This window comes from Actinia tenebrosa, unplaced genomic scaffold (genome assembly GCF_029948245.1).
Source record: "Actinia tenebrosa isolate PJP-AT-01 unplaced genomic scaffold, QUT_ActTen_1.0 PGA_scaffold4__44_contigs__length_22323623, whole genome shotgun sequence".
NCBI classification, from domain to species: Eukaryota; Metazoa; Cnidaria; class Anthozoa; order Actiniaria; family Actiniidae; genus Actinia; species Actinia tenebrosa.
The window spans coordinates 12,385,434-12,413,078 of record NW_028292581.1 but is presented as its reverse complement, the minus strand read 5'-3'; the positions used below and the strand labels follow the sequence as shown (position 1 = coordinate 12,413,078).

The 27,645-nt window shown below is 36.8% G+C and overlaps 1 protein-coding gene across 2 annotated transcripts; it reads right to left on the bottom strand.

Moving 5' to 3' along the window:
• Positions 1-50: 50 nt before the first annotated feature.
• LOC116302487 (cyclin-dependent kinase 5 homolog) lies at positions 51-22,838 on the bottom strand. Of its 2 annotated transcripts, none has more exons than XM_031711791.2 (19): positions 22,457-22,838; positions 22,255-22,326; positions 21,892-21,941; positions 17,888-18,088; positions 12,591-12,685; positions 12,186-12,265; positions 10,864-10,958; positions 10,701-10,763; positions 9,186-9,247; positions 8,760-8,821; positions 8,012-8,072; positions 7,232-7,291; positions 6,827-6,920; positions 6,351-6,414; positions 5,586-5,634; positions 5,461-5,509; positions 4,808-4,898; positions 3,992-4,053; positions 51-3,547 (listed from the first exon to the last, which is right to left on the bottom strand). In XM_031711791.2, the coding sequence occupies exons 1-18, from the start codon at positions 22,560-22,562 to the stop codon at positions 4,001-4,003; spliced, it is 1,407 nt and encodes a 468-aa protein (XP_031567651.2). In that variant the 5' UTR covers positions 22,563-22,838; the 3' UTR covers positions 51-3,547; positions 3,992-4,000. The 2 variants fall into 2 exon arrangements, with proteins under 2 accessions (XP_031567651.2, XP_031567659.2); XM_031711799.2 differs by having other exon boundaries at positions 3,530-3,633.
• Between the last annotated feature and the right edge of the window lie 4,807 nt (positions 22,839-27,645).

The following is a 27,645-nucleotide window of genomic DNA, read 5'->3' as shown; positions in this document are numbered from 1 at the left end:
AATCTAGTTATGAGACATTTACTCATCAGTTACTGACAAGAAAAGACATATCAATCAATGACTTTTAATCTTACTTTATACAGAAAACGTCAGTAAACGTTCAGTTGATTTTTTCATGTTTTCAGTGTATCATTTAACATTATTTGGATATTATTTACAAGACCAGGATAATACTTTAGCAAATAAATAAAATAAATTAAAGAAACTGAACTGAATCATAGAACAATAACTTAACAATGCATGCTACATTTCATTACTAATGCTCCTTTACAAGATTCTATCTTATTTCTGAGGATATGCGGTACAGCTATTTCAAAAACGTTTGGTGGTTTTGTTGCATGTTGCCGCCAAGCCCAAAACGCACTATGGGCGTTGTTAATACAATCCGCAAAAGCACGCGAAATTTGAAAATTTTAAAACTTTGTCTGTATGGTTTTCCAGTATATATTTTTCTGTACCGCAGTGACATCATTTGTACATCAAATTATTATATAGTTAGGATAGTACGCGCGCGCTAATTGGTCAAAAACAGTGCTTTATTAGTGAACGGAGAACAGTGCTGACGCCATCCGCGCGCGCGAGGTTCTGCTAGATCCTTTGACCGTCTTTCTTTTTGCGTAAATAAATTCAATACCGAAATAAAATTAGTAACTATATAATTAAAAGAATAGAGCAACTTTTTCCGTGCTCCGTTCAGAAATAAAGCACTTAGGAAGCGCCATAAGCACTCAAGAAGTGAGTTACACTTCTCTCCTGCTTTCGTCCACTTCCTGCGTGCTTTATTACTGACCGGAGCACAGAAAAAGCTGTTCCATTAGTGATACACTTCAAGCTTAGTTAACAACATGCATCAAGAGTCATTTTCGACCATCGCCCAAAGCAAAAGTTAAGAATGTTTTTATTTATTTAATTGTTTTTCAGTGTTATTATTGCATAGCCAGAGAAAAAAGGAAATTGCCGGAAAATAGCAGCAACCGGCAACAACAACAACAACCACCACGACAATAACATTATGTTTTTGCCCACATAACATGGCCAAGCAACAAGAAAAACAACAAAACAACAGCAACGACAACCATACCACCACCACCAACAACAACACTGAAAGGAATGGTTAGGACTTTCTCATGCTTGAATTGGTCTCTGCAGCATTTTGAAAATTGCACACTGTGAATGGGGCTATTATCTGGTGACTAAAGGTCAACATAAGTCAAAAGAAAACGGAATAGCAGATATTAGAATTACACTCTATTGCCTTCAGACAATTGTTGCATTTGCGTCAGTTTCTATACATTTCATTGTATTGACCCAAATTCCTCGATTTGAAACAATTGTTTGAAGGCAACAGTGTGTAACTCTAATGTCTGCAATTTGCTTCTACTAGCATTTTATATGCTTAAAGTGCCTATGACACCTAAGTCAATATTTTCAGCATTGATTCTACATGAAGTAAATAGTTGAATGGTAAAATATTCAGTTTCATATGATTCTAATGTATAAAGGAGTGTGTATGGAGGATACACGGCCCCACAAGCTTCTAGCTTTAATGCATACCGTGTATAAATAACAAAAAATATTTTTTATTTATTTTATTTGTTTGGGTGATGCATCTTGGAGATATCAAGGTTTATACTTCCAATTATGTTAATGTATGTGATGTCATAGGAGGCATTATCAAATATACAAATCTTTTCTGGAGCAGTAAAATATCTTGTATAAACCATCATTGTCTTACTCTTACTCTTTATAGAAGGGTTATTGCAAATTTATTTTCTTCATAATAATCAGTGATTTAATCTAAGAATGATGAAAAATATACTCATATGCCTCCTATGGCATCACACACATTAACATACTGGAAGTATAAACCTTGATATCTCCAAGATGAATCACTCAAATCATGTACACATATTTTAACATTCAACTATTTACTTAATGTAGAATCAATGCTGAAGATATTGACTTAGGTGTCATAGGCACTTGAGTATTTTTTGATGGGCCAAATAAAATCGCTTTACGGTAGTATTAAAATAACCTCTGGTCTAACTTTTTTTATGCTATTCATGCGTAAAAAAAGGGTCTGTTGTTTATATACAAGATAAAAAATAGCTTTAGATATACTAAGTATTATTCATTTTTTTGGCAATATTACAGTTCAAGCTTAGATCAAAATAGTTCTAGTCTTAAAATGTGTTTCAATACAACACATTTGCGTCTTCAGTATTTCCATTTTCAAATTCCTTTTAATAATTTACCCCTTATAGCATCTTGACTGGTATTGCTCCTGCCATTTTTATTGCAAAAAAAAGGAGTAGGGTTCAAATACCTTCATCTATACATTGGGCCTTTTCAATATTAGAAGAGAATGGACTAGACTGTTACTGCGGTTTTCTATATTCCGCAAACTCAGACCTTTCAACGGCTTTTTACAAAATTTGTTTTTTAGTGCCGCCAGTCAAGAATACAAAATGTACCGATTGATTACTTTTCATTGACAGCAGCAAAAAAACTAAATTTCAGCCTGCAGTTTGTAACTACCGAGTTCGTAGAATATGGAAACCGCAGTAACAGTCTCTCTTGCCCTTCTATAAACTCAGTTGAATTTCGATTCCTACTGCAAGGAGAGTAGAGTAAAATTAACTGTTTTGTCCTCCAAGTTGTGCAGCCAGCATGTTCCCAATGCAGCCCAAGTTGTAGTACAAAACAATCGCGCTTTAGGGTCTATAATGTCCAAGAACATTTTCATTGGCATATCATGAATGAGTATCAGAATAGCAGTTATAATAAAGCTTTCCCAAATTCGTCGAGTGACCATGAAACAATGGGTCTAAGTCGAGGTCGGTGTGGTGAAATACATAGTAAATGATTGTATGAACACGTTGAGTCCCACCTCAACTTGGAGCCATTGTTTCAAGGTCATTATAAAATAATTGTTATGAATGTCGCGTTCTGATTGGTTTGGAGCGCGTGCTTATGAGAGAACATTGCATGCGCGCGCACTTTCCGTTTGCGTCAATCTATCTAAAATAACGGTTATTGTAATTTGTATTTTGTAAAAGAAATAAAAAAACTTGCCTACTGTGCTGTGTGCAGTTATAAAACACTTGGGGATTGGCAAAACACTCGAGAAGTGTCAAGAAGCTCTCCGCTATGTGCTTGTCATAACACTTCTCTCGTGTTCTGCCAACCCCCACGTGCTTTATGACTGCACACAGCACACGCGCGCGTTTTTTATTTCTTCCCTTAAACGAATTCGGAAATGGTCTATTACCGTATTACTGATATAATATATTATATATATATTTGTGTCCATATCGGCCGGGTTTTTTTTCCATAGGATTTTAGCCAAGTATTAAAACGATAAAACTAATAAAAACCTTGAAGATCCAAGGACATTCCGAGGTCCTTTGTAGAATATGTGATGACATTCATCGCGTCACTTGTTTGCGGGCTTGGTAACCACTTGTTGTCATTGTTGCCATGGTACCCATACGTCAGACAGGTGATGGGGGCACACCACACTAGGCCAGTATCATATACATTCACTCTGTTAATTGGTATAAAAATACAACAGTGTGTTGGAATCTTAATACAAGATTTGAAAACTGTGTTCCTCGAATTAATCACCAGCCCCTGCAAAACGAGATTGTTAGAAAAGTCACGGCTTCACAGGGAAAAAAACCGGATTCCCAAATTGGGAATTTGCTGGGAATTTCCTTGAATTACCAACGAATTCCAATCCAATTCCCAGAGAGAACGAAATTGGGAACGTGGCACTGATTCCCAATGTTAGTTTGTTGGGAATTTTGTTTTTCTATTGGGTATTAGAAGGAAATTCCCAACAATAAATCCCAACGTTGGTGTTCGAACTGGGAATTCAAGGAAATTCCCAACGATTCCCAATTTGGGAATCCGGTTTTTTACCTGTGCTTGGGACGTATGTTTGAAGTTTAGGAATGTAAGATATCCTTACAACTTACGGCAACCATACCTCTGCTAGTCAGCTTGGCTCTTTTTGATATTCAATACCACTAACAGTGAAAATTGAGTCCTCTGGAACAGAAAAGAATACATGCATGCATTTAGTAAATGTATACCTACTAGATATACGATGGTCAGTAGAGTGCAAACAATATAACCGTGAAACTTAAGCAATACTAAATAGCACAATTTCAAGCTAATTCCATTGTTTTCTATTGTTTAATTAGCACTATTTTGTACTATTTAGTAATTAGTGTTTCACGGATTAATTGTTTGCACTCTACGAGTGACACCATGAATATCCCATGTCTATCTAGAACACACAGGAAAATCGTGTGCCATACATACTAGCTGAACGGTGAACGTGGCACGCGAAGCATGAGTGGACAAAATGACCGGCTCTAAGCATTTTGGGACCTTGAAAGGACGAAGTAAACATAGCGGTAAAGTGAAATTGTTTTCATTCTTCTTTTTAATATTTCTGCTTGTTGTATGGACGTATATTATATATTAAAGAAAAGGAAACAGAAAAGTACGCAAAAGTTTGGTTGGGAAGCCTGAATAAGGGTCGCCGGCCAAACAGCGAAACGCGCTGTAATTGGCTGAAACAAAATTCACTGCTCAGCTGATAATGAAAGTCAAGAAAATGCGTCATTTCTAAGTATGGAAATACGTTGGAATTCACTATCCTTACGACATATTTCCATACCCGATGGAAGTTATCGCCCAAGAGGTTGGAGGACTAGTTTCTAACGTTACTTCAACATATTTCCATGATCTTAAATCACACGATTTTTCAATTGATAGCGAATGAGCAAACTCTTACCTTCGGAAATGGTGTAAACTTCTTTAGGAAAGTCGCTAAAATATGAATTGTGAATCGCGTTTTTTGCTGTTACGCGAAGTTTTGGATCCAACTGAAATAAATGATAAAGAAGTTAAAAATGATTGGATTAAGAGACACTTACAGCGAACGGTATGCTGTGACATTTAAATGGCTTTCCATTCTTTTCGTGCGATCAATCCAATCTTACAGTCAAACCAGCTCATGCGTTCCTATCAAGGTTCAAAGATTTATTTTATTATTGGAAGTTTGATTTCCATCTTGCTATGAGGCTTGAAACGATGAAACGAACATTGCAAATTTGAATTCTGGGCTCGGATTAAAAGTTTATTTAGTTCTTCAAAGATTCGTGCTACCATTTTAAAGTCATTTGCGTGGTTTATTGTTTTGTTCAAAAAGTTATTTCACAAATGAACGTTTTGATGTTTTGAGGCAAAGACCGAGATTGAAATTTACAACGTTTGTTTCATTAATGCAAGTTTCAAACATAGTTAACTATTTTTCAAAGCAAGATGGAAATCAAACTTCCAATAATCAACTGAATCGTTGAACCTGGATAGGAACGCATGAGCCGGATGGTTAGCCTGTATAGCATTCAAAGCATAATCCCACGTCATATTAAATCTACGCCTTACTTGTATCATAAGTGAAGCAAGCTTCTCAGCACCATCTATTCCAAGTAACCTAAATGACAAAAACCAAACTGTCATACCGAGAGTCGGAAATGTGCTCAATAAATTTGGTTTAATATATCATTTACCTTGGTACGACGTAGCCAAGTCGTTGGGGTGGATATTCAAGAAACGTATCTGAAAAATAAAGTATAGAACTGCATAATTAAGCCATCTGGGTCCAAGCAATTCCTGCACTGAATTGTGGGGCTTGATACCTCTACCGTCTTTCGTCACTCATATTAGCCCCATATTTCCATTCCCGATGATTTCTTTGTCAGGACCTTTTGAAAATAGACCTCTTTAGCTTGTGCGTAATGCTAAGTTTAATTTTCTTTTATCTCAAGGATATAATCTTTTTATAGCTTTCAAATTTTATCGATACCCTAGGGAGAAAAATCGGAGAACACGGCCGAGAAAAAAACTTGGAATCAAGAGAGAGACCTAACAAACTCTACTTACATGGGATGCTGAGTCTAGGAATCGAATCCCAGGCCAGGTGAGAGGCGAGAGTACTAATTCTACGCAACGCTACCCTCGTTTATAAAGTAGTCTGTCACTTCACATACGCTCAATTGAAGAATCGTTGTCGGGTTCAGAAACATAGAACATAAAAGCTGAGACCGAAATGGCACGTGGAAAATGACATAAATTTATTATAATTTATTCATTTGCGCCATCCATGCAGTCGGTTTAGAATGCTAAACGCGTATTAAAAACAGTGGATGATCCCACGGGTCGCCGGTCACAGCATGCATCTAATTAACGTACTTCCCATGTGCCATTTCGGTCTCAGCTTCTTTGTTCTATGTTTCTGAACACGAAAACGATTCTTCAATTGAGTGTATACTTACCAATATTATATTCTGCAAGTTTGGTGACGCCAGGCCAAGTTTCGTTAGTCGGTGTACCAAGTACCTTGAGGTAAAGAAGATTAATAAGATGCAAGATGGAGTGACTCGCACCCATAATGCTATTAGCAACGGGAATCAACCCCTTATTTTACGAGCTAGGTAACACTTAATAGCCAGTGCCTAACAAGCCTCTGGCCCTTGAAATTTTAACAGAAGTTTATTTTTACGGGGGGGGGGGGGGGGGGGGGGGGGCCGAAGGACCAGGATAAAAACCCTCAAAGCACAGGAGAAAACCAACAGGTTATAAAAGGATACGATCGGTGACTGGTCTAGGGATACGTTACAGCGAAGGCAAAACCGTTCTAGTACAGAACGTATGACTACCAGTCTTAAGTATCAGCAACGCGACCATACCTTCAGTTCAATAAAAAGCTAGAATAACATTTTTCTTGTACGGAAAGCTTAACCTGTTATACCTGCCATATCTTGTTTAGCTGGTCGATGTGGTCTTTAAGTCCTGGAAACAGAGCTACACCCGTTATCATTTCCACGAAGATACACCCTGCAGCCCTAGAAGGAAACAGCAAGAAAGGGGGAAAAAAACAAAGAAAAGGAGAATAATTAAGAAGGAGACAGCAGTAAATATTCTACAAACACTTTGCATTGAACTCGTTACAATGGTAAAAAGACGCAAAACGTTTATAAAATACTTCAAGGTAAAGGAAACGTTGCCAACTAATTTTCCCGCTTTTTTCAGTTTTTCCTCCAGACGCGTGTACCATTTACCGGAAGTAGATATTTCTCGCCAAAACGTTGCAGGAATTACAACCGGACACAATATAAAATATTAGAAAGAAAAATGATAAAATGATTAGATTTACCATATGTCCAAAGACGTTGTGTAATCTTTCGATCCTAAGAGAACATCAGGCGGACGATACCTGAAGAAAAAAAGTAACCGCAATAATATTATTATAAAGATAACATTCTGATAGGATGGCATTGGAATGGCTCGAACTGGAAGCCATTTGAGGGTAACCTAGCTTCTTAGATAAGAGACCGATCATTTTTTAGCTAGGAAGAGGGGGGGGGGGTAGAACTTAGGAGGGGGCATCCGAAATCCGAAAAAATCAGATAATTGGAAAGGAGGGCCGTCCAAAAAAAATCAAATAGTTGGGAAAGGTCATCAAAAAGTTATGAGGGGCCACCTTGTTTTCCACCAGCTCCCCCTCCCAGCTAATAAATGATCGGCCCCTAACATTTGCATTATCCTGCTAGCAGAATCAGGAGACTTTACTTTATTCATGATCACACACGGATTGGTAGTAACTAATTATATACTTTAGAAAGTGAAGTATAAATCAATAATCAATCGATGATAGGTATCAATTTATAAAAATAATAGGTAGAGGGATTTAGGTTCGCGTGTGGTGTCCAAAGTAGTTAAAAACTTCTTTAGGTTTCGAAAAAGGAAGAAAAAAGCTGCAAAGTTTGTACGATTTATTTCCTGCGAATGTTTCAAGACCTTCTAATAAGGCTGTGATTTTTCTCAGCGACTCTATCATGGAACGTCAAACACTGCATATTTCTAATTTGATCTGTAGTCCAATCGAATAATTATGCTAAGTCCTATTCCTCCACGTCCATTACTTAAACCTTACCATAGAGTGACGACTTCGTTTGAGTACGTCCGACTTGGCACCGACTTGGCTCGCGCCAGACCTGCCAAGAAACAGTCATATAAATAGGGCTTTTAAATCCGTCATTTAGAACATTTCTCGGTTTATTCTAGTGGGTTTTTGTTTTGCTATAGGTGCGTGGGTACGACGTCCATAAGTGAGAACGTAAACGGCGTTTTCAATAGGATCCACTTTGGAGAGCGTTTTCAAAAGTATGCGTTTACGAATGAAAATAGGGACTTTAAGATTTGCCAAATCTTCGACGGCGACGTCAACCGGAAGTGTGAATAATTTCTCTTTGGGGTTCTGTTCATTGAGGATTTCATTCAAAACATTGTCAGTAAAGTCAACTCATTTACAGGGAAGGCAGATTTTAAAGACTCGAAACCCCAAAGTGAAGTTATTTACACTTCCGGTTGACGTCGCAGATTTTGCAAATCTTAAAGTCCCTAATGTATACGTGTGGACGGGGTATTAGTAAATACATGAATATGTATTGTGAGTAACTAAACTGTACGGTTTCCTGGAATCTAGAGATAACTATCATAATAACCCTTAGCCTTAATCGTTTCCTGTCCTTCATGTGCGTATGTTGATTTTATCTTAATGTAGGATCACCTAAAAATATTTCCTGTTAATCCAAGTTAAGTGCTTCAACTGTAAACCACTTGACTCCGTAATGTTTAGTCAGACAGATTGCTAAGTGTGTCTATATTGAAGAGGAACTCACCGAAGTCTGCTAATTTGAGTTCGCCTTTTTCGCTTATTAGTAAATTTTGAGGTTTGATATCTCTGTTGAGAGAAACAATATGAACAAAATAATTAATCAAGTTTGTAGATTATGGAAACAAAATTTTTGCTTTGCCCACCGAGCAAATGTAGTGCGCACTTTCGGAAAAATACGAAGAAGATGCGAACACTTGTCGATGTTTCCCGAAGAGACCAAATTGATGCTGTCTTCTGTGCCCTTGGAAACAGAAGTTCGTCAATTCAATTTAAAAAGAACAATACCGTGGAAAATTGATGATATAAACTAAGAAGAATTTCCGCAGTATCGACGGTAATTTCTAAATATTGACATTTTTGAAGAGCGCGTCCGCCATTTTCCCGCCGGTTTCCCGAGCATGCGCAGGAACTGTTTTCGTGTTTATTCTACCTGTGAAGAATTTTTCGTTGGTGAATGTACGCCAAGCCTCGTAGTAGTTGAAAGATAAATATCTATAGAGGATTAAATAAATGCAGCATAAATAAATGTGTAAGTTATTTGATTTTCTTTGCGGGGAATATTCCATTAACGCCATTATTTGAACACATTTTTCTTAGACGATTGAGTAAGAAGATTATTAAATAAAATAAAATACAGTGGGGGAAAAACACTCAAAAACAAGGATTAAAATGCGGATTTCCCTGCTTGTGTGATTCAAAAAGTCTAAATAGGCTGATTTTCCGGCCCCCTTTGAACATTCTTACCACGGTAATTCAACTAAGTCGTGGTCAGTTCGAACAAAGCCAGACAAGGGGTAGTAAAATAAAACAGCCTAGACGACTTCCACCAGACTGGGAGACATTTTGACTCACGCGTAAACTCAACGGAAATTTAAAAAAAAAGGAATAAAAAAATTCTAAACAAAATCTTAATTACGTCTTCGTTATAATTCCTTCGAGTTTGGTACCACGGTATTGGTATAAAACAACCACCTCATAGATAAAACATCGGATATCACGGGTGGCCGGTAGAATTTGGCATCGGCATTTGAATAGAGTTTGTAAAGTCCGGCTCTCCCCTTTCTACAGGTTCTCCGGTTTTCCTCACTTCAAACTCGACACACTAAATTCTAATTAGATCTATGACTCAATATACCATGAATTAGATCAGCCCCGCAGAGGATTTTTTAAGGTATGGATAAAATTTGAAGGTTAAATATACAGCTTCTCATTAATCCCATATAGGTAACTGTCCAATTATTTTCTTATTTGAACAGGTCTTGTTGATATGGGGTGAATTAGGCAGCTATATAATTAATAGGTAATGGGATTCCATGCTCCCCAATCAAGAAATAATTAGACTCGAAAAATTCCTCTGACTGCCAAATTGTCAGTCCTCGGAATTTTCCTCGTCCAATTATTTCTTAATTGGACAGCATGGAGTCCTATTACATATACTAATTGAACTAGAGGTAAAAAAAATTATTGGACGAGCAGCGGTGTCACTCGCTGTGACTCGTAGAGTAAATCTCGTCAAAATTCCGTACTGTGACTTTAGCTTGCCATATTTGCTTTGACTTTTTTAAAGTCATACGAGAACGACTTTTTATATCATAAAAATAAGGGTTATACCAGGGTTCGTGCTGAGGTAACCACTTAAAATTCGAGGACTATTCAAGGAGTATACAAGAACCCAAAAATGAATTTTCAAGGAGTATGTTCAGCTAAATATGCCAAGGTTTTACACGGTGGTTGCACATGGCCGACTTTCAGATTGTCCAATCTTTCTGACTAGATCTATTTCAGAACCATGCAAGTAATGATCAAAGCAAAAATTCAAGGAGTTTTCAAGGAGTTTCCCTAAAATCATAAAATTCAAGAGTTTTTCGAGTACCCTTAAAAACGTGAATTAAATTCAAGGAGTTTCAAGAAGTTTAAGGAGTAGCACGAACCCTGTTATACTGACCTTAGCATTGTTCGGGCAAACTCCTCTTGGATACCTCTCCAGGTAGCTATTCAAATCCGTGTCCTGCAAGATGAAAGATTACATCAATATATTGGCGGGAAAAACGGCGCGTCCGTGTTATGAGATCAATACGCATGCGCAGGTCTTTAGTTTTTATACTCACAATAAATTCAAAGACGAACATCAGTGTGTCCTTCGTGTGAATAATGTCATGTAATCTGACGATGTTGGCTTGCTTCAACTGCTTGAGTAAAGAAGCTGGAAAATAGGAAAACACTTGTGAGTTAACTAAGGAATAACCAGTCTTTGGCCAGAAGCAGTGTCATCAATGGAAGGCAAAAGATCGGACAAATACAATAAGAGAATAGTCAGAGAGACAGACAGACAGACAGACAGAATGATTTAAAATTAAAGTGTGGTTTTATATGTGATATCAGTTATCAAAGAAAAACAGGAATACAGACACAATATGCAAGATAGATTAAGAACCGCGTCCCAATATAAATCTGCTATTCCCGAAATAACCTAAAACTATTCAAAAATTTCAAAGATGATCCTTAACTTTAAGTTAGTATCTATGAATCAAGTACCCTCTCACCGACAGATATATTATTTAGAGTACCTGACCAATTGGGGAAAAACTGGAGTTTTCGTTCATTACGAGGGGGAGGGTGCGAGAATTCTTTGAGGTGATTTCTAGATCTAACGAATGGGGAAAATTTCGTAAATTTGTCGCAGTTCAACATTTTGCTGTATTCGTATGCGAGGCAATTTGGTCTGAATTTTTACAAAAACAATGGAAAGCCATTTTAGTGTACGTGCATGTACTTGTCATGCCAAAAACACACTTGACTTTATCGTTGTTTTCTTTACGTTATCAATGAGATGAGTAGGGAGCTTATATTCAGTACAGTAAACTGTACCGTGTACGTGCTGTAAGTACCGTAATGACTCAGTGAAAGAAAAAAACACGCTAAACTTTTATTCACATACAAGTTGTAAAATGATTCTCTCAAAAAAAGTGGGACACTATATTATTCGCTTACGGCAAGTCGTGCCATGTACTAAAGTCAGTGAATGTTGACCGACGTTCGTATTAAAGCCCCTTTATTAGTCGCAAGAGTAGTTTTGGTATGCGCAGAAAACATACGGTACTGACTTACAGCACTCGCACACGTTACGATATGCCGTATGATCGAAATGGCTTTCGATGAGAATGGTTTTCATGTGAGTAGGAAACATACGGTACTGACTAACAGTACGTAAACTGTACCGTACATGCATAGCATGCATAACATGCATTACATTGAGATTGCTTCCCATTGTCGTCCAATAATTCAACCAATCACAAGCGTAGTTACGGCTACGGCAATTAAATACGGCACGGCTACAGTACGATACAAATTTGCCGTATCATTTCCCACTCCTACGAGGACCGCTTTATATAAACTAACGATATTAACAGTTGGATAAGTCTTATATTACCTTCTCTGATTGCAGTAAAGGGCGCTCCTTCTTCTTCTTGAAGTCGAATCTCCTTCAAAGCCACGACTTTTCGATTGGCACTAAAAACAATAAATCAAGGTTATGACTGAAAAAATGAAGCACGAATCGCAGACCAACGCACACAGCAATCATTATAATTCTCATTCTCTATCAAGCGTTTTAAGTGACGACTTCCGGGTCCAAAACGAAAAGCAGTTCTATAACGATTTTCCCTAATTCATGTACGGGATTTGTTGTCCAAAGTTCATACTTGTTTCAGGTGGAGGTTAAATTAATGAGAGCTTTTTCGCTTTATTTTAGTGGTTTTTGTTAGATAATATTTCTACAACATGTCAAGCAGTTGGACCCGGAAATACGTCACAACGGAAATAAAGCATCACTCACGTGCAGATTCCCTTGAACACCGTTGCGTAGGAACCTTCACCAAGTGGCTCCAGCTTCTGGTATGACTCTAGACGTCCATAGGAAGGAGACAGAGGCTGGAAACAAAACAGTAAATTATTAGATCTAGTATGTCTTCGTAGGCAGGATTCTTCTATGTGTCTTCCACCTAATGTAGTATTTTGCAGTCGAGCTTTCGGACAAAGTGTCCATCTGTACAAAGCTCGACACAATGAATCATTATACATGTAGGTTGAAGACACATAATTTACAAATATAAGTTACTATAGTTGCAGAAAAAGTTGTATATAGATAAATAAAAAAAATGAAGATGAAAGACGCGACGTGGTGAAAGACGTTTTTTGACTGTTTTTTGTTGTTACAGTAGTTATTTTCTGTTTTCGTTAGTTAGTTTGTTCCTTCGTTTCTTTTTTTTTTTTTTTTTTTGCTTTTTTTTGTTTGTTTGTTTGTTCGTTCGTTCGTTTGTGCTTTCTTACATGTGTAATGAAATCATGTTGACAAGGATTAAAGCATTGTTTCTGCCCCTACACAATGAGCTCTCCTCGTCATGGAGAACGTATGCACCAATGCCAACAATGAATTCCACAGATCACTAACAACGGCAATTATATCGCAACATTAAAGAGTTTTCCTACGTGCGAACAGACGTGATACCAGAAGTGCCTGAAGATGTGCGCCCACGTCAGTCCTACGCGTCATCTCCTCACTTGCCACTACATTTGGCAAACGCTAGGCGCTTACTTATTTCACTGAAACACAAGCATCACATGAGGTAATTTCCTAACTTCATTAAAGGGTCAGACAAAAAATGAACTGATCTAGACAAATGGTGTGAAATGTTTTTTCTCTAGCAGTTGCTTGTATTCAATCTTTTCTTTCATTCTTTTGTTTCTTTTGATATTTTCATCGGAATCATCGTTTTATTTTTTCTAAATCCATTAATGAAGGACGGAAACGAAAAATGAACTTATGAAGATAAATGGATTGAATATAATGTTGAGTAGTATTTTGACTTGGAATCATCTTTTTATTTTTCCTAATTCCATTAATGAGGAACGCAGACGAAAAACTGATGAACTTATGTAGACAAATGGAGTGAAAATAAGGTTGTATTCAAATTTGTCCTTTTTATTGTGTGTGCGCTCGTTTCTTTCTATATTTTCATCGTTATCATCTTAGTATTTTTGATATTTTAGATTTCCAGCTCCTTTTCTCTCGCCCTATGTTGCTCTACTTTTAACGATTCAAAGAATGACAGATTTGACGAGAAACTAAGATGTCTAATTACATTTGAAGATATTCTAAGTAAAAATCCCTGTCAAAACGTCAGTTTAGCAAGTAAAGTACTTTTTGTTCATTTTTGGGCAATAGTAATAGCTAACTGGAAAAATACTGATTCTCGACATTAATTTTTGAAGATTGCTACTCTTACTAGATTAAAAACAGTTTTCATTCGTAATTTTGTATGTACATCATGTCGAGCAAGCAAACTAACTGCTTTATTGACCAACGCTTTTGCACCAATATATATACATACATACTTTATTGAATGCTTCTAAATATAAATTGCACAAAAATGAAGGACTACTATAGCTTCCAGAGAAACCAAGTGTAGGTATTTTTAGCTTCGAAAATGAAAGCATTTTTTTCGAATTAAATTATTCAGCACTTGCGGCGGATTTTGTGAACTTTGTGAAAACAAGAAAAATGAAAACATCGTGGCACTGTTATTTGAGAGGCTGAGATATCGTTTGATGATTAAACTGAAAGCTTAAAAATCCTTGCTACAATATCAGCTGGTCTTGGTTTTAGAAGAGGTAGCTCTTGAGATTGAGATGGGTAGAAAGAATGTACATGTCATTGCGGGTTTTTTCTATTTTTTTTCTTTCCTTTTTTTAAGGCAAGAGCTTTACAAGTACTTTTTCACTGACTCCGCTCATGCTGAATCCGGCAATCATCTCAGTAATATGAAAATCTTGAAATCATTTCATTTAATTTTCTGCTGTCGAACGTCCTACAGATGTAAAAGAGAATGAAACGTTTTGAGAGACCTGTCTGAATACATCATCGACAAGCAATGCAAATATCCATTGAGAGGTTTCCGAAATTACCGTGTGCCAGTAAAGCAAGAACTGAGCACCATATCTCTCCAAAACCATTGAAGCCAATATACACCAACACGAATGCAATGAAAGAGAAAGAATGCATCTAAGACTCGCCCAGAGAGAAAAAACTAGAATGAAAATGCGCTTACTGACCTCTAAGAAACGCTTGAAGAGAAACATAACGTGTAGAACTTACAACCACGTTGTTGAGAGGGCAGATGTTTAGTCGACACACGAGCACTGAGCAACTTAAAATTCTTGACGCTCGTAGTCTGATAACAAACTTCTGCTCTTACTAAGGCTATCAACCGAGATTTAACCACACTCTATTCATATTTAAAGATGTCGAACGATGAGAATACCCCATTAGGGCTTCCGGGCACTTCGAGTCGACAAGTCTTAGTACCATGTTTGATGTAAGCCGAGAATGAATGACTTCGTGACAGACGTAAAAGCATAACAAAGAAAAAGTCAGGATTTATAGACAACAACAATCCTTGGAACCCAAACTAATCATTAGATATCATTCTTCATTAATTTAGAAGAAAACTTCATAACCAATGTTGATCTTGTGAGATTTTAAGTTTCGCATTTTTCTTGACAACACTTAAAGGTTTTCTGCTTAAAAGTAATCAGCTTTTGTTTGGAGATATGTTTAATAAGATAGACTTTCTACCTACGTAAAGTAGTCTTATACATTAAAAACTCTCTTAAATAAGCTTATGATACAATGATTTAAGGATATGAATGACTAATAGCTTAAAAGCTCCTATTTTTAATTCAATAATTTCAAAATTCTTTTTGTTCATCAAACATCTGGTAAAACTCGTCCAGGGGCATGCATCCATCCCCCCCCCCCCCCCCCCCCCCGATATTTGCAAGGGAAGATAAAAACAAATAAGAATTTTTTAAACAGTTCATAAGAACAAAAGCTACATCATAGGCCACGAAAATTGCAAATAAATTTTACTCTTTTTTTTTTTTTTTTTTTTTTGCAAGAAGATTGAAAACAAAATCAACTGGAAGCATACTATACCCCCCAAGTCCATACTAAATAGATAGCACAACTATTAATAGAATAATAACTTTACGAAGAAGCTACCGCAAATATTATCAGTATTTAGATTTCTAATCTTCGAATATAAAGTTCTATTTTCGGAATTGAAGAAAAACCCATGAGAGAAAACACGATTATTTAAACACCCACACAAAGAAGGTCAACAACTAAGCTGTTATATTACATTTAAAGACATAAATTACAATTATTCAGAATATTAACTGGTGTTTTTTTTTATGAGAAAGTGGATGTTTACGCATGTTACCGCTGACGACATTACTGCAGACACCGATCTAAGTGGATTTTTTACACAGGATACCGCTGACGACAACATTTATAGTGCAGACATTCCGAGGTTGAGGAAAAAGCTGGGTCTAATTTGCATTGCATTGCAATTTGAAGCTTTTCTTAAGGAGACGAAATAGACGTCATTTTGGAAATGTCTCCTAAGATAGCCCCACAACGCACTGCAATACCAACTCGACCCTAATACTAATAGGAACCGAACCTGAGCGAACGAACAATTAAACAAAATGAAATGCAAATCATTTTTTAACTTTTTATAAATTTGATAATGGGCAAATTTTCTCGTTTTTATCAAATTATTTCTTACTAATTGTTTTGTTACGGACATATCCGCGTGACATTTCTTGGAAAAAAATAATCAAGCTTTGCCATAATTTTTTAATAATCTGTGTTGCAAAAGCGATGCAGAAAGATGGAGCTTTTCGTAATGACAACGATGTTAACGAATTTTTTTTTAAATGTCCGGGCATGCAGCAAGCGTTTCTGCGACAAACTGACTATTTATTTTAAAAAGGAGTCCAATTTTGGTTAGCCTATATTGAACAGCATACATTGAACAGTCAGTAAGATGCAGACAATATTACGATGATCTTTTTTTGTGCGCAACGTTAAAGTAGATCTTGCCAGATTCTGCTTATGCGACGTTCCCAATAACATTGGATAACATTTTTTGTTTATTTGATTCGTTTTGTTTTGTAGTTTTTGTTTTAGTTTGTAGTTTTCTCGAAGAATTCTATTGATGTAATGTTTTTGATAGCTCTCGTTTACATTGAAATCTAGAAACGTTAAGGCTCGATTACACGGAGCAACTGATTTTCTCTGCAATTTGTCTCGCAACAGCGTTGCCACACAAGTTGCAAGAGTGTCTATACGGTGCAACGGAGACTCAATCCTTGCCAAAAGTAGAAACGAATTCTAGTTTTCGTAACGATTGCTGCAGCTTGTCTCGCAACATTTTTCAAATTGCGCTGCAGGTTGCACACTGCAATGCTCCATGCAACTTGTGTCGCAACGCCGTTGCAAGACAGATACAGAGAAAATTGCACCGTGTAATCGCGCCTTTAGCACACTCTTCTATAAGGAAAATCGAAAAATGTTTTTCAAGTTTTTCATCCATTCTTTTCGCTTCAATGAACAATGAACCATCCAGATTCTTAAACAGAATTCTGTTAGAAATAGGCTGCGATAATATGAACCATCTCTAAATGACATATATGCCACCTAACAGTGTTATTTAATTTTTGTATAATACAATTTTTGTCGAGATTTGAAGATTCCAGTTCTGAACTATTTCCTGACAAAAGCGACAATACAATGTAAAGAAAGCATCAAAATGTCGCCTTGAGAAGCTGCAGACCGATTTTTATCGAGGATACTTGTTTCCACTGGAATTACATTTCCTTCCAGATTGTTTTGAGAGTGAGCTACTGACACGAAAATGAAAATATATACCTCTTATTCCTCAAGAAAAACTCATTTTCCATTCGTTGTAAAAGCAACTAAAGCGTAATCCATGGCAAGCCATTATGCAAACCGTGCAGGTTGAAGAGAAAAAATCATCTACTACTAACAAATGTATCTCAAAAATATAAGGATAAAAATGCATCATACTTTTTCTCAGTGGATTCTGAGCTATTTCTGAGTTATTAGCGTTGCATTCAAATTAAAAAAGGTTTGAAAGAGGCAAAATGATTACTGATAAAATAAATTGCAAAATTCGCAAATATGTAAGTCCCGCCTACGAAAAAGTCTAAGATGTTGTTAAATATTCATTTCAAAGCATTGGAGCATATTCTTATTACAGCACGTACCTGACTAGATGTACTTTCAAACTCTCCAGGCGTGAACTCATCAGAATGTCTTCTGCTGTCGCTCAAGAAACTACTAATCTTTCTTAGTCTTCCACCAACTGTGTCCGATACTGTTCGCCTCACTACAGGTTTTTTGGTCTCTGTGCATGTTTCGATGTCCGATTCGGAGAATATATTGGTCCTTACTGCTGGACTGTTTTGCTGTGACACGGTAAGAAAAAGGGAAAAGAAATTAGTAAAAAAACATTCATCACAGAGTGCACGCACTAAAACCGTGAACATTAAATAGTACTATTTAGTACTATTTCATACAGAATCCTTTGTTTTCTGTTGTTTAACTATCACTATTTAGTGCTAGAAATTAGTATTTGTTTCACGGATTTAGTGTGAGCACTCCAACTTATTTTTCATGTAACAATTTTTTAGGAATTTTTGCTAGTTCTGAAGTTATGTTTTATTTTCTGGTTCTTGCTCTTTTTTCCATGACAGGTCATTTTTAGGCAAGTCCACGAATCGTCCTAGGCGTTCTGGTTGCAGCTACTAAAAATGTCTGGATCCACTATTTGATTAGTCAGGTAGACACGAGCTTTTTCCTTCCACATACAGACACTTCTTCCACTCCAATTATTTACTGCATGCATTAAATTTCGCATCAAAAGATTGCATGAATACATTGCATGTTGCCTGCCATCATATGTGGCTCTGCTTTGTGCTTCAAGGGATTTTGTCCAGCGTCTCTGGTTTTCCTCCCTCCACAAATATCAACATCTAATTTCCAATTCTATCGTAACAGGGCTCCCGGGAAGCAGAAGGTATTGTAATGGGCTTAAGCCCGTGTAGGTCTCAAGGGAGAGGGTGCAGCGTATTTAAGAACAGAGCCATGCGCGCGTTGGGGGCAGTTGGGGATCTCAGCTGACAAAACGGTGGTAGAAAGTCAAAAACAGTTTACAGTAACAATTTTGTGAACCTGCCATGTCCTACGGATCCAAGTAGTTGGAGTGTAGAAACCATTAACCAAGGTGAATAAAACCAGAGGTTCCATTATCATGGAATGGCATTTGTTAGCGGGTACTGTCTATAAGAGCTACCTTCATAAAACAAAGACAATCTATATTCTACATACTAGTGCCTAAGTCTAACATTATTTAATTGTTTCCAAGATTTGAATATGATAAAATTATTTGATCAGATAGAAAAGCAAAAATAAAAAACACGAAAGAAATTAAGAAACGCAATAAGAGAAAATTTATATCTATGGAGGACTATCTTTTGTAGCATGTATATATTTACAAATTTCTTATCATTTGCACACTATATATACATACACCAAAATAATAAAAGAATAAAAAAATTATCTGAAATAAATAAAAAAAATATCTGAAATCTATACCACAACAACAACATCAAACATGAAGAAATAAATTTCCTTTCACAATTGATCACAGAACTGCATAAATCCTTCTTCAAGAATAGATTTCTATTAGTTTTAGCCTGGGGTCATGCATACTTTAAATTTGTGGCCTGACATTTGTACAATTAAAAATGTCAGGCACATCATTTTGAGAAAACAAAACATAAGGAAGTCTTCTTATAAACAGAACTTGAATCCAATAAACCCTCACCCCTACTTCAAGTTGGTATAATCTGCTGGACTGTTGGGGGGTAAAACAGCAGTTACAAAATACAAAATATTTTAAGCAAAAACATATTGGCTTGGTTATATATATCCAGGGATTTATCAAGACATGAAAATCACTAATGTGAGGAGGTTTGGAAGTGTCATCTTAATTAGCATAACTTTTGGGCAACTTATACTTTGGATTTCTCCAAGAACTTTTAATAATTTGAGAAGACATATCAAGTACTTGAAAGAGTTTTTCATTCTCTATCCAAACACCTCAATTTTTTTCAACTCTCAGTGTTTGAAAACACTTTTTTCCATACTTGATACATAACTTATACATTTTTAGTCTTGATTGTAAAAATAAAATTAAGTGTTTGTCGTTGGTTGTTGTTGCTAACAACATTCTTGTAAGCAGGTGTGTCCCTCATTTATATATATATTTCACATATATTATAAATTAATTACTAGTTATACCATGCTTTCAAGTGGTATATCATGGAATATCCTATACATCACTTGTATTTTCTAGTATACACACAAACACAAATGACAAGTGGGAAATTCAATGGTGTGCCGCAAGAAAGCTTTGTATAATATTATTTTACTACACACAATAGAAAATACAAAAGCCTGGATTCAAGGTGAAGTGCATGGGAAGGAAGAGTAAAATATACAATGGCTTTCCTGCATTCTGATTGGCTGTATTTTCTATGGTGTGGAATAAAATAAAATAATAAAATAATCTGAGCAGATTGTTAGTGCTATTTTCATAAACATGCAAACTCAGTAGCTGCCAGCTACACACTGAAATTTGGTTTTTCACTGCCGTCAATCAAAACTAATCAGTCGACTCCTTTCATATTATTTTTGACTGGTGGGTGGCAGCGAAAAACCAAATTCCAACAGGCAAATCTCAAGTACAGAGTTCACTCTTTTATGAAAATAGCAATTTATATGCTACGATGCTGCATGGTGTTATACTCCATTATTCAAATGGAGGGGGCTTATAACCAGGAGATTTTAGTTAGCAGATGAGTAAGCAAGTGGGGGGGAGGGGGGGATACCATTAGATACAGATACCATTAGACATACTATGCAGTCCTCTTCAATAGCCCTCCCCCTTTCCACCTTGCAACTGGAGGAAACATGTTTCCAAAAACATGTTTTCTTAAATGTTTCCAAAGGTGGCAAAACTGTCAGTAAACATCGGGAAACATATTTGCTCAACATCGGTTAGCGTATGAGCACTTTCAAGATAGAACTAGCATTGCTAAGTAACAAACTTTTAAAATGTTGACTTTCGTGGCTAAACGAGGAAACATTGGGAAATATTGTTTCCATGCGTCTTGGAAGCATGAAATGTTTCTGCCGCACAACAGAAACATTTTTGCATCTTGAAAGCAAAATTTGTTGCACGTAGTAATGTTTCGCATGTGGCTTAATTTGGAATCATCGGGAAACATGTGCGTGGGAAACATGTTTCTGGAAACTTGTTTCCTCGTTTAGCCAGGGCCTAATAACCACCGCAATGCACTAAGCATACTTATTCAAATGCACCACTCATTATCATACTAGCAGGTATTGTAATTGAAACAAGCTGCAATGTGTGACAATAAAAGCAAAACAGTAAATAATCATAGTCTTCATCAATAGTATTTTTGCTTTCTATCCTTAGTATTATATAAGAACAATATTACTGATTTAATAAAAATATTAAATTGTCATTAATTTTGAAATTTTAATAGAATAATCGGATTGATGTCAAAAACGAATAATTTAGCCAAAAAATTAGACTAATTTAAGTAATAAAAAGTAAATATTAGCCTCCTTGGGTGTTCAAAACTCTTTTCGATAAGACTATATATTTTGTTGCTTTTTTTAAGAGCATGCACGCGTACTTGGGTTAAAAGAAATATGTTTTGAAAGAAAACAATAATATGGAGGGCTCGAATGACTTGATTTTAAAGCGATATATCAGATACAACGAAATCTTAAAAGCAATAAACAAATAAAGTTATTCATTTATTTGAATAGCCAGCCGACTTGTCGGATGTGTCTTAACGTTTACAATTCTAAACTTTTATCTTTCTCAATGCGTTCTCCTTTTTTTCTTCGTTTTTTTATCTTTCATTAACCTAGCCGAGTTATTGTTATGACTTCATGACACCGAAACGTTTCACAAGAGATGGCTAAATAGAGAATTGTCTGGCTCTCCAAGGTATTTTGTTTGGTTGCTTTTTTTTGTCGCCTTAATTATTCAAATAAAAAAAAACAATGTACACGGACCCTAGTTAAACTAATACTAGTAATACGTCTTGAAAAGGCCACCTTTTGAGTCTTATTTCTTACAAATTATATAATTCTGTTCACATAAACTTACCTTTACATTAGGCTTTTCTGCAAACACTTCCTCGTCGTCCTTTGCGAATGCTTTAAAGATAAATAAATCTTGTAAGTGATCACATGTAATTTATGATTGTACGAAAGACTCGGGATTCGAAACTTGGCTAAAAATATACGATGTACCTATAGATTACGATGAAATGAGAAACCTCAATTGAAAAGTCAATTCGTTCAAACCGCGCAGCAATTCAATTAGATAACTATACGTGGTGTACGGATAGTTTTAGCAGGCTTGAAAGGGTCTGAAAGCCAAGTCACACTTTCCACACTGGTTCTAAGTGATTCTTATTTATCGTTATAAATATAATAGTGAAAGCGCATTCAAAAGGTGGGTGCTTACACAGTCTCAGTCCTTGCGAAATTCTTCGACGGAGCTTTGTAATTCTGGAATCGACCTTCCTCTTAGATTGATCTTAAAACACAAGACATGAAGAATGATTAATTTTTCATCCAAACCCTAAGGTTATGAAATTTGCCTTTCAATATCAATTTTAGTCGATAGCCATTTTAAAACTAAAATCTTCTGCACAGAAATAACTCACCTTCGGGACTTCTTGCACGAGGAGCTTCTTTTATCAGTTCTTCGCCGTCTTCTTCCTCAGTTCTTCCATTTTCCCCGCCATTTTCTTCTGCAACAGCACAAGCCATTTTCCTGTTTATACCAGTCAATAAGCTCTTAAATCGAAATTATAAACAAACTGAATGCTCGCGTGTAGTGGAAAAGCAGCCAGTCGTGATCTCGAATTAGTTAGCGCAAATCAAGAGGTCGTTCCAGTTACAACATGTGTCTTTATCCTTTGAATTTGAAATGACCAGACAAGATATCATCTTGTAAAGATTAATAATGAATCTAGCAACCACTGACAGAGTGAAATTCTTCAAAACATAGAACCACCATCACAGCATCATTTCTAGTCATTATGATTCCTTGCTGTGATTGGTATATCACCAGACCCCCCCTTGCAATAAATATACCAGCATAATACTTTATATGGGAGGGGAGGGTCCGGATACAATTGCCTAAAGCATGATTTAAAGTATCCATTTCCTATTTAGACGCTTAGAGTTTGAGCCTTTGATTGTAAATTGAAGTTATGAGTGGTTTCGGTGTTAAAAAAACATCAGGCATACACTAGTGTATTGTTATTGCAATATTGGTATTACACAAGCGTTCCACGCCATTGAAGCGCAGTTCTGTTCATATTTCATTCTTTCAACGGCAGCGGACAAATTGAACAATATAAATAAATAAATCGCTGTCTGAATTGTCTAGCCAAAAGCTGTCAACCAACAGTTGTCACTAATGGCAGGTAACTATTGGATTCAAGCAGCTTACAGATCTGTTTTTACGCGGTGCCTTATCGCGCGCGCTTCCACTGCATCTTCTACTAAAACAAGAAGCGTTGGGAACGTTCAATGCGACCCGGTTTCGAATCCCGCCGGGTTCGGTGTTGTATGTGAGTATAGAGTGTCTAGTTGGTTCTCTCCTGTGCTTCGAGGGTTTTTCTCCGGGTTCTCCGGTTTTCCTCCCTCCTCAAAAATCAACCTTATTCAAATTCGATCACGAAACGAGGGCCACAGTGTTAGCCTCTGGCTATTAAGTGCTACCCTAGTGAAAAAAGGACGGTTTTTTAAACTTCAAAAACAAATATAAAAGACTCTTAGTCCGCTATACAGCCGCTATAAGTGTCGTCACGCAACGCTCTATCTACTGATGCATTTACTGGTAAAACGCTGTCAGTTGAAATCAGTACTTCGTTGAAGGAATAGACCGTTTTCTCAAGGTTGCGTGGGCATCCAAATTTAAGGAACTTGACGGGCCACGAAACCAGAACACTAGTATTGTCATGCATTTCTATGAATTCTTTTTTCTATAAGAATTCATAAAGTCGATTATTCTCCTCTTTAACTGTCTTCTCAATTTTGCTGAATTTGCGTTTTTCAGTTTTGTGGCCCGTCAAGTTGGATGCGCACGCAACCTTGAGAAAACGGTCTATTGTAGTTCCATCCATTTATCTCATCCATTTTATAGAGGCTTGCAATCGTTTTAAATGAGAAGGAATTCAATTCTCGAGAGCAAAGGGATTTTATTGTTCTGCCATCAACTCACAGGAAGACACAAGCCGTATTATGGGCGCCGGCCGGCACGTGATTTGCGAAGCCTCTCGGAGAATTAGACCACACGGATGTACATTTTGTTCACACAAGAGAAAATTATCATTTACTCTTGGTTCAGTGATATAGTGAGTGTGAATTCGAAGAGTAGAAGAGGAGAGAAAAGAAGAAAAAAAAGGTAACCAGAGGAGAAAATGGAAAGAGAAACCGAGAACGGAAAAGGAGAGGAGGGGGGAGGCTATTCTCTACGTTCTAATTTCTAGCTTCCAACCTCACCGTTCAGTTTCACCTGCCCACATACAGGTAGATACTACGTGTTTTATAACATACATTTATCCTTTAAACATCATAGATTATTTATTCAGTCTTGTAACTGATGCACCAAGTACCACACTAAAAGCTTTAGTATTAACCTAATCCTTTATCAATCGGAACCACAATCTTAATTGCTGGTATTTTCAAGGAGTTTAAATTCCTTTAGAACATTCTTGATTTAAGATCACTCTCATGTTGGCATGGAAACAAATCATTCGAGAAAATGCCATCAAACCTGAATAGTTTAAGCTAGAAGATTGAAAAGACACCACAGGAAGACCGTGGCCGGTCAAGAATCACAAAAGAAAAACACACAGATAGCCCGCAAGACTGCCTTTGATTCTTATATTTCTGTTCAAATTACCGCTGTGTTCCTTGAATGCAGACACATTTATCCAGCGTTTACCTCGAATTAGTGTCTCACTATTCTCAAATACTAACGGTAAAGTATACAAACAATACAAACACTTTGAAATTCCACGGACTACCTTCACTGTAACACATTCATATTCTGCACAAAGTCGAGGCTAACCCTGCTGAGCAACAAAACTCGAAGCTGGAGAATCTAAAGGGTCCATTCAGATAAAATAATTTAAAACGAATGATTCCGACTTGCCACGCCATTGTATTCTTAAGTACGGGGGGTATAGGGATAGGGAAAATCCCAAATCCCGGTGCCTTACGTAAATTAAACTTTCACTGAGTATCAAAATCCCACTGAACCAGATCGTGGGCATTTCAAAAAAATCCCATTTAGGCGATTCCTTCTGAATTTAATTCCCATTCAGTAACCTAAAACCCATTTTTCCAAATTATTCGACGTACAAGAGGCTGGAAAATTTAAGGCCACTCAAAAACGGTTAATGTTTTAAGTGGAATTCGAAACCTCTAGCAATTGTTTTTACCACTCTTTTCACTGAATTCGAGACAACAGTCGCAAAAGGAAAATTGGGAATACATTTCCGTCAATAAATAAATTGGTCGGTGCCTCTTATACTCTCTGAATGGCGGCAGTGTATTGCCCTATTTCCTTGATGCGACTGTTGTCTCGAAGCAATGAAGTGTGGTATTAAAAGTCGACACTTTGCCCTGAGGAAGAATCAATTTTCAAGCCAGTAAATAATAAGGATCAGTCTAAAATAGGTAATACATACATTGCTGGGTAACCTGACGATGCATGTAGCCATAGTTAACTTGCGAGATGAGCTGTCGACACTGGATATAAGAAAAAACATAAGAAAATCAAGATGCAATATTTATGAAAACTATTTTTTAGTGAGGACGGGAATGAGAAATATATTAGAAAGGCGGATAAGGGAGGATGCATAATTTATTTGAGGGGAGGGGAGGGGAGGGGGCACTGACCGTCTTAGTGTAACTTTTGTATTATTTCCCTGTGCAAACACAACTTTATTACGACTCTGTTGCCTTCAAACAATTGTAGCATTTGCGTCAGTTTCTATACATTTATAGTGTATCAGTGTATAATTGAAATAAATTTGTATTAGAACAAGGAAATTTTACACTAAAATGTCATCGTCGAACATCAAATTATTTTATTGAAGGGGATGGGAGTACAAAATATTACTAGAAAGAGTAATGAAGGATACATATAAAATTAAATCAAGGGTGGAGGATTTGTAGGGACAGTCTTTTTTTTTCTGGTAAGAATTAGGCGGGGCTATTGAAAATGTTTTGCAAAGCCAGCAGGGGATATTTAAATATAGATCTGAATATAATCGTGCGACTATCTATTCTTGATTCTCTGTTTCTGGATGTTAAGCTTTCTTGCCCGGAATGGGGGGGAGGGGTACTCCCCTATGACGAAGGGTGGGGGTGATCGTTGCGGTAACTTTTACTGGTTGAAATTGTAAAAAAAATCCCTCTTTTGTGTGTGAAAAGGTTAGTTTTTAACACATGTGGTATGCACCTTTTAGCGGTACTTGATCATTTTACTACGATAAATCTTGTGTTTCAAATTGGTATCTAGGGCTAAGATCCTACAAGGACTGGACCACGCCCAAACTCTCTCTTTTTTCTTAGGGTTAAATTTATTTTTTCTCGACGATGAACCCCGCCCTTTTTATGGGAGTACCTTTCCCGGGCTATCTCCCATGGCTACGACACTGGTGTGAGTACCAGGTACAGGTAAAAAGTCATCAGAACTAAAAGGTTATCAACGGTTCCTGGTGGTACAACGAGTATAGGATATAATATGAAAGGTGCTTTAGTTCTTCAGCCTCATGCAGTGGAGATTAAAAATTACTTGACATAATTAAGATCCATATGATTAACAGATACGGGAATAAATCAATAAACTTAATAAAATCGCCTTAAAAGATTTCCGGGCAACAGCCAAGGTCACTTTCATCTTAACTCATAGTAAAACAGGATGTTTTTCGATTGGATTTTGGTTGTCGCTACTTGAAAGCCACCGATATTTCGATTACCTGCAGTACCACAGGGATAGGGATCAGCCGTTTCTTTAAAAAAAAAGGCATATAATGTTACTTTCACGAAGTTTTCCTATTTTAGACCACGTCTCATTCATTTCCTCGAGAAAAATTTATCAGTTTTTTTTGTTGAGTTGTATCTACATTCTAGCGTCGTTGCGACGTCTGCAACGGAGGCTATCTATATTCATGTTTAGACTTCAATTCTCTGTGCGCAACGTAAATAAAGAAAAGATACTCTATAGGGAATGACACGTGGCATAAAATGGAAAAACATTATGTTCAATCTACAGAGGTCTTATTCTGACTGTGTCGGCAAACCGTGCAGTTAGGAATTCAGATCATCTGTTGATCATCTATTGACAGTACTGTGATGAGTAAAAATGACAGAATACGACGTCGTCACGGTCACGGTACTGAACCGACACTTGAAAGATAGTATTATTTTTCTACGTAAAATTTTTTTTACGTGTTATATGTGTAAATCACCAATTTACGACACGAGTTCTGTTACCGCTACTGACGGCAAGATAAGGTTATCAGTGTCAGAATCAGAACCATGCACATGGTAATAAATCTACGAATGGCTCATCTACCTTTTTCAGGGTATGCTGTGCGATCAAATCAATGAAATTCACACCTAGCTAGAGCCAAGTGGGACGTCCTACTTTTGGCTCTACTGCGCTTGGTGTGAATTCAGGATCGCGCAGCACCGCATCAAAACACGGTCAACTATCCATGAAACTATGAGGGAAGTTGATATGTCAATGAAACTCGCGGCTTGTGTAAACGAGAAAAGATGACTTTTCTTTCTTAACCATCCAACAAGTAATAATGACATACGACTA

What these genes read in the sequence shown, in the direction of transcription:
- LOC116302487 (XM_031711791.2), bottom strand. Translation starts at nt 22,562, where the DNA reads ATGGCTTGTGCTGTTGCAGAAGAAAATGGCGGGGAAAATGGAAGAACT. An exon ending in TTCGCAAGGACTGAGACTGT is followed by an intron (nt 21,942 to 22,254) that starts GTAAGCACCCAC and finishes TTATCTTTAAAG; the next exon opens with CATTCGCAAAGGACGACGAG. An exon ending in TTTGCCCGAACAATGCTAAG is followed by an intron (nt 9,248 to 10,700) that starts GTCAGTATAACA and finishes AATCCTCTATAG; the next exon opens with ATATTTATCTTTCAACTACT.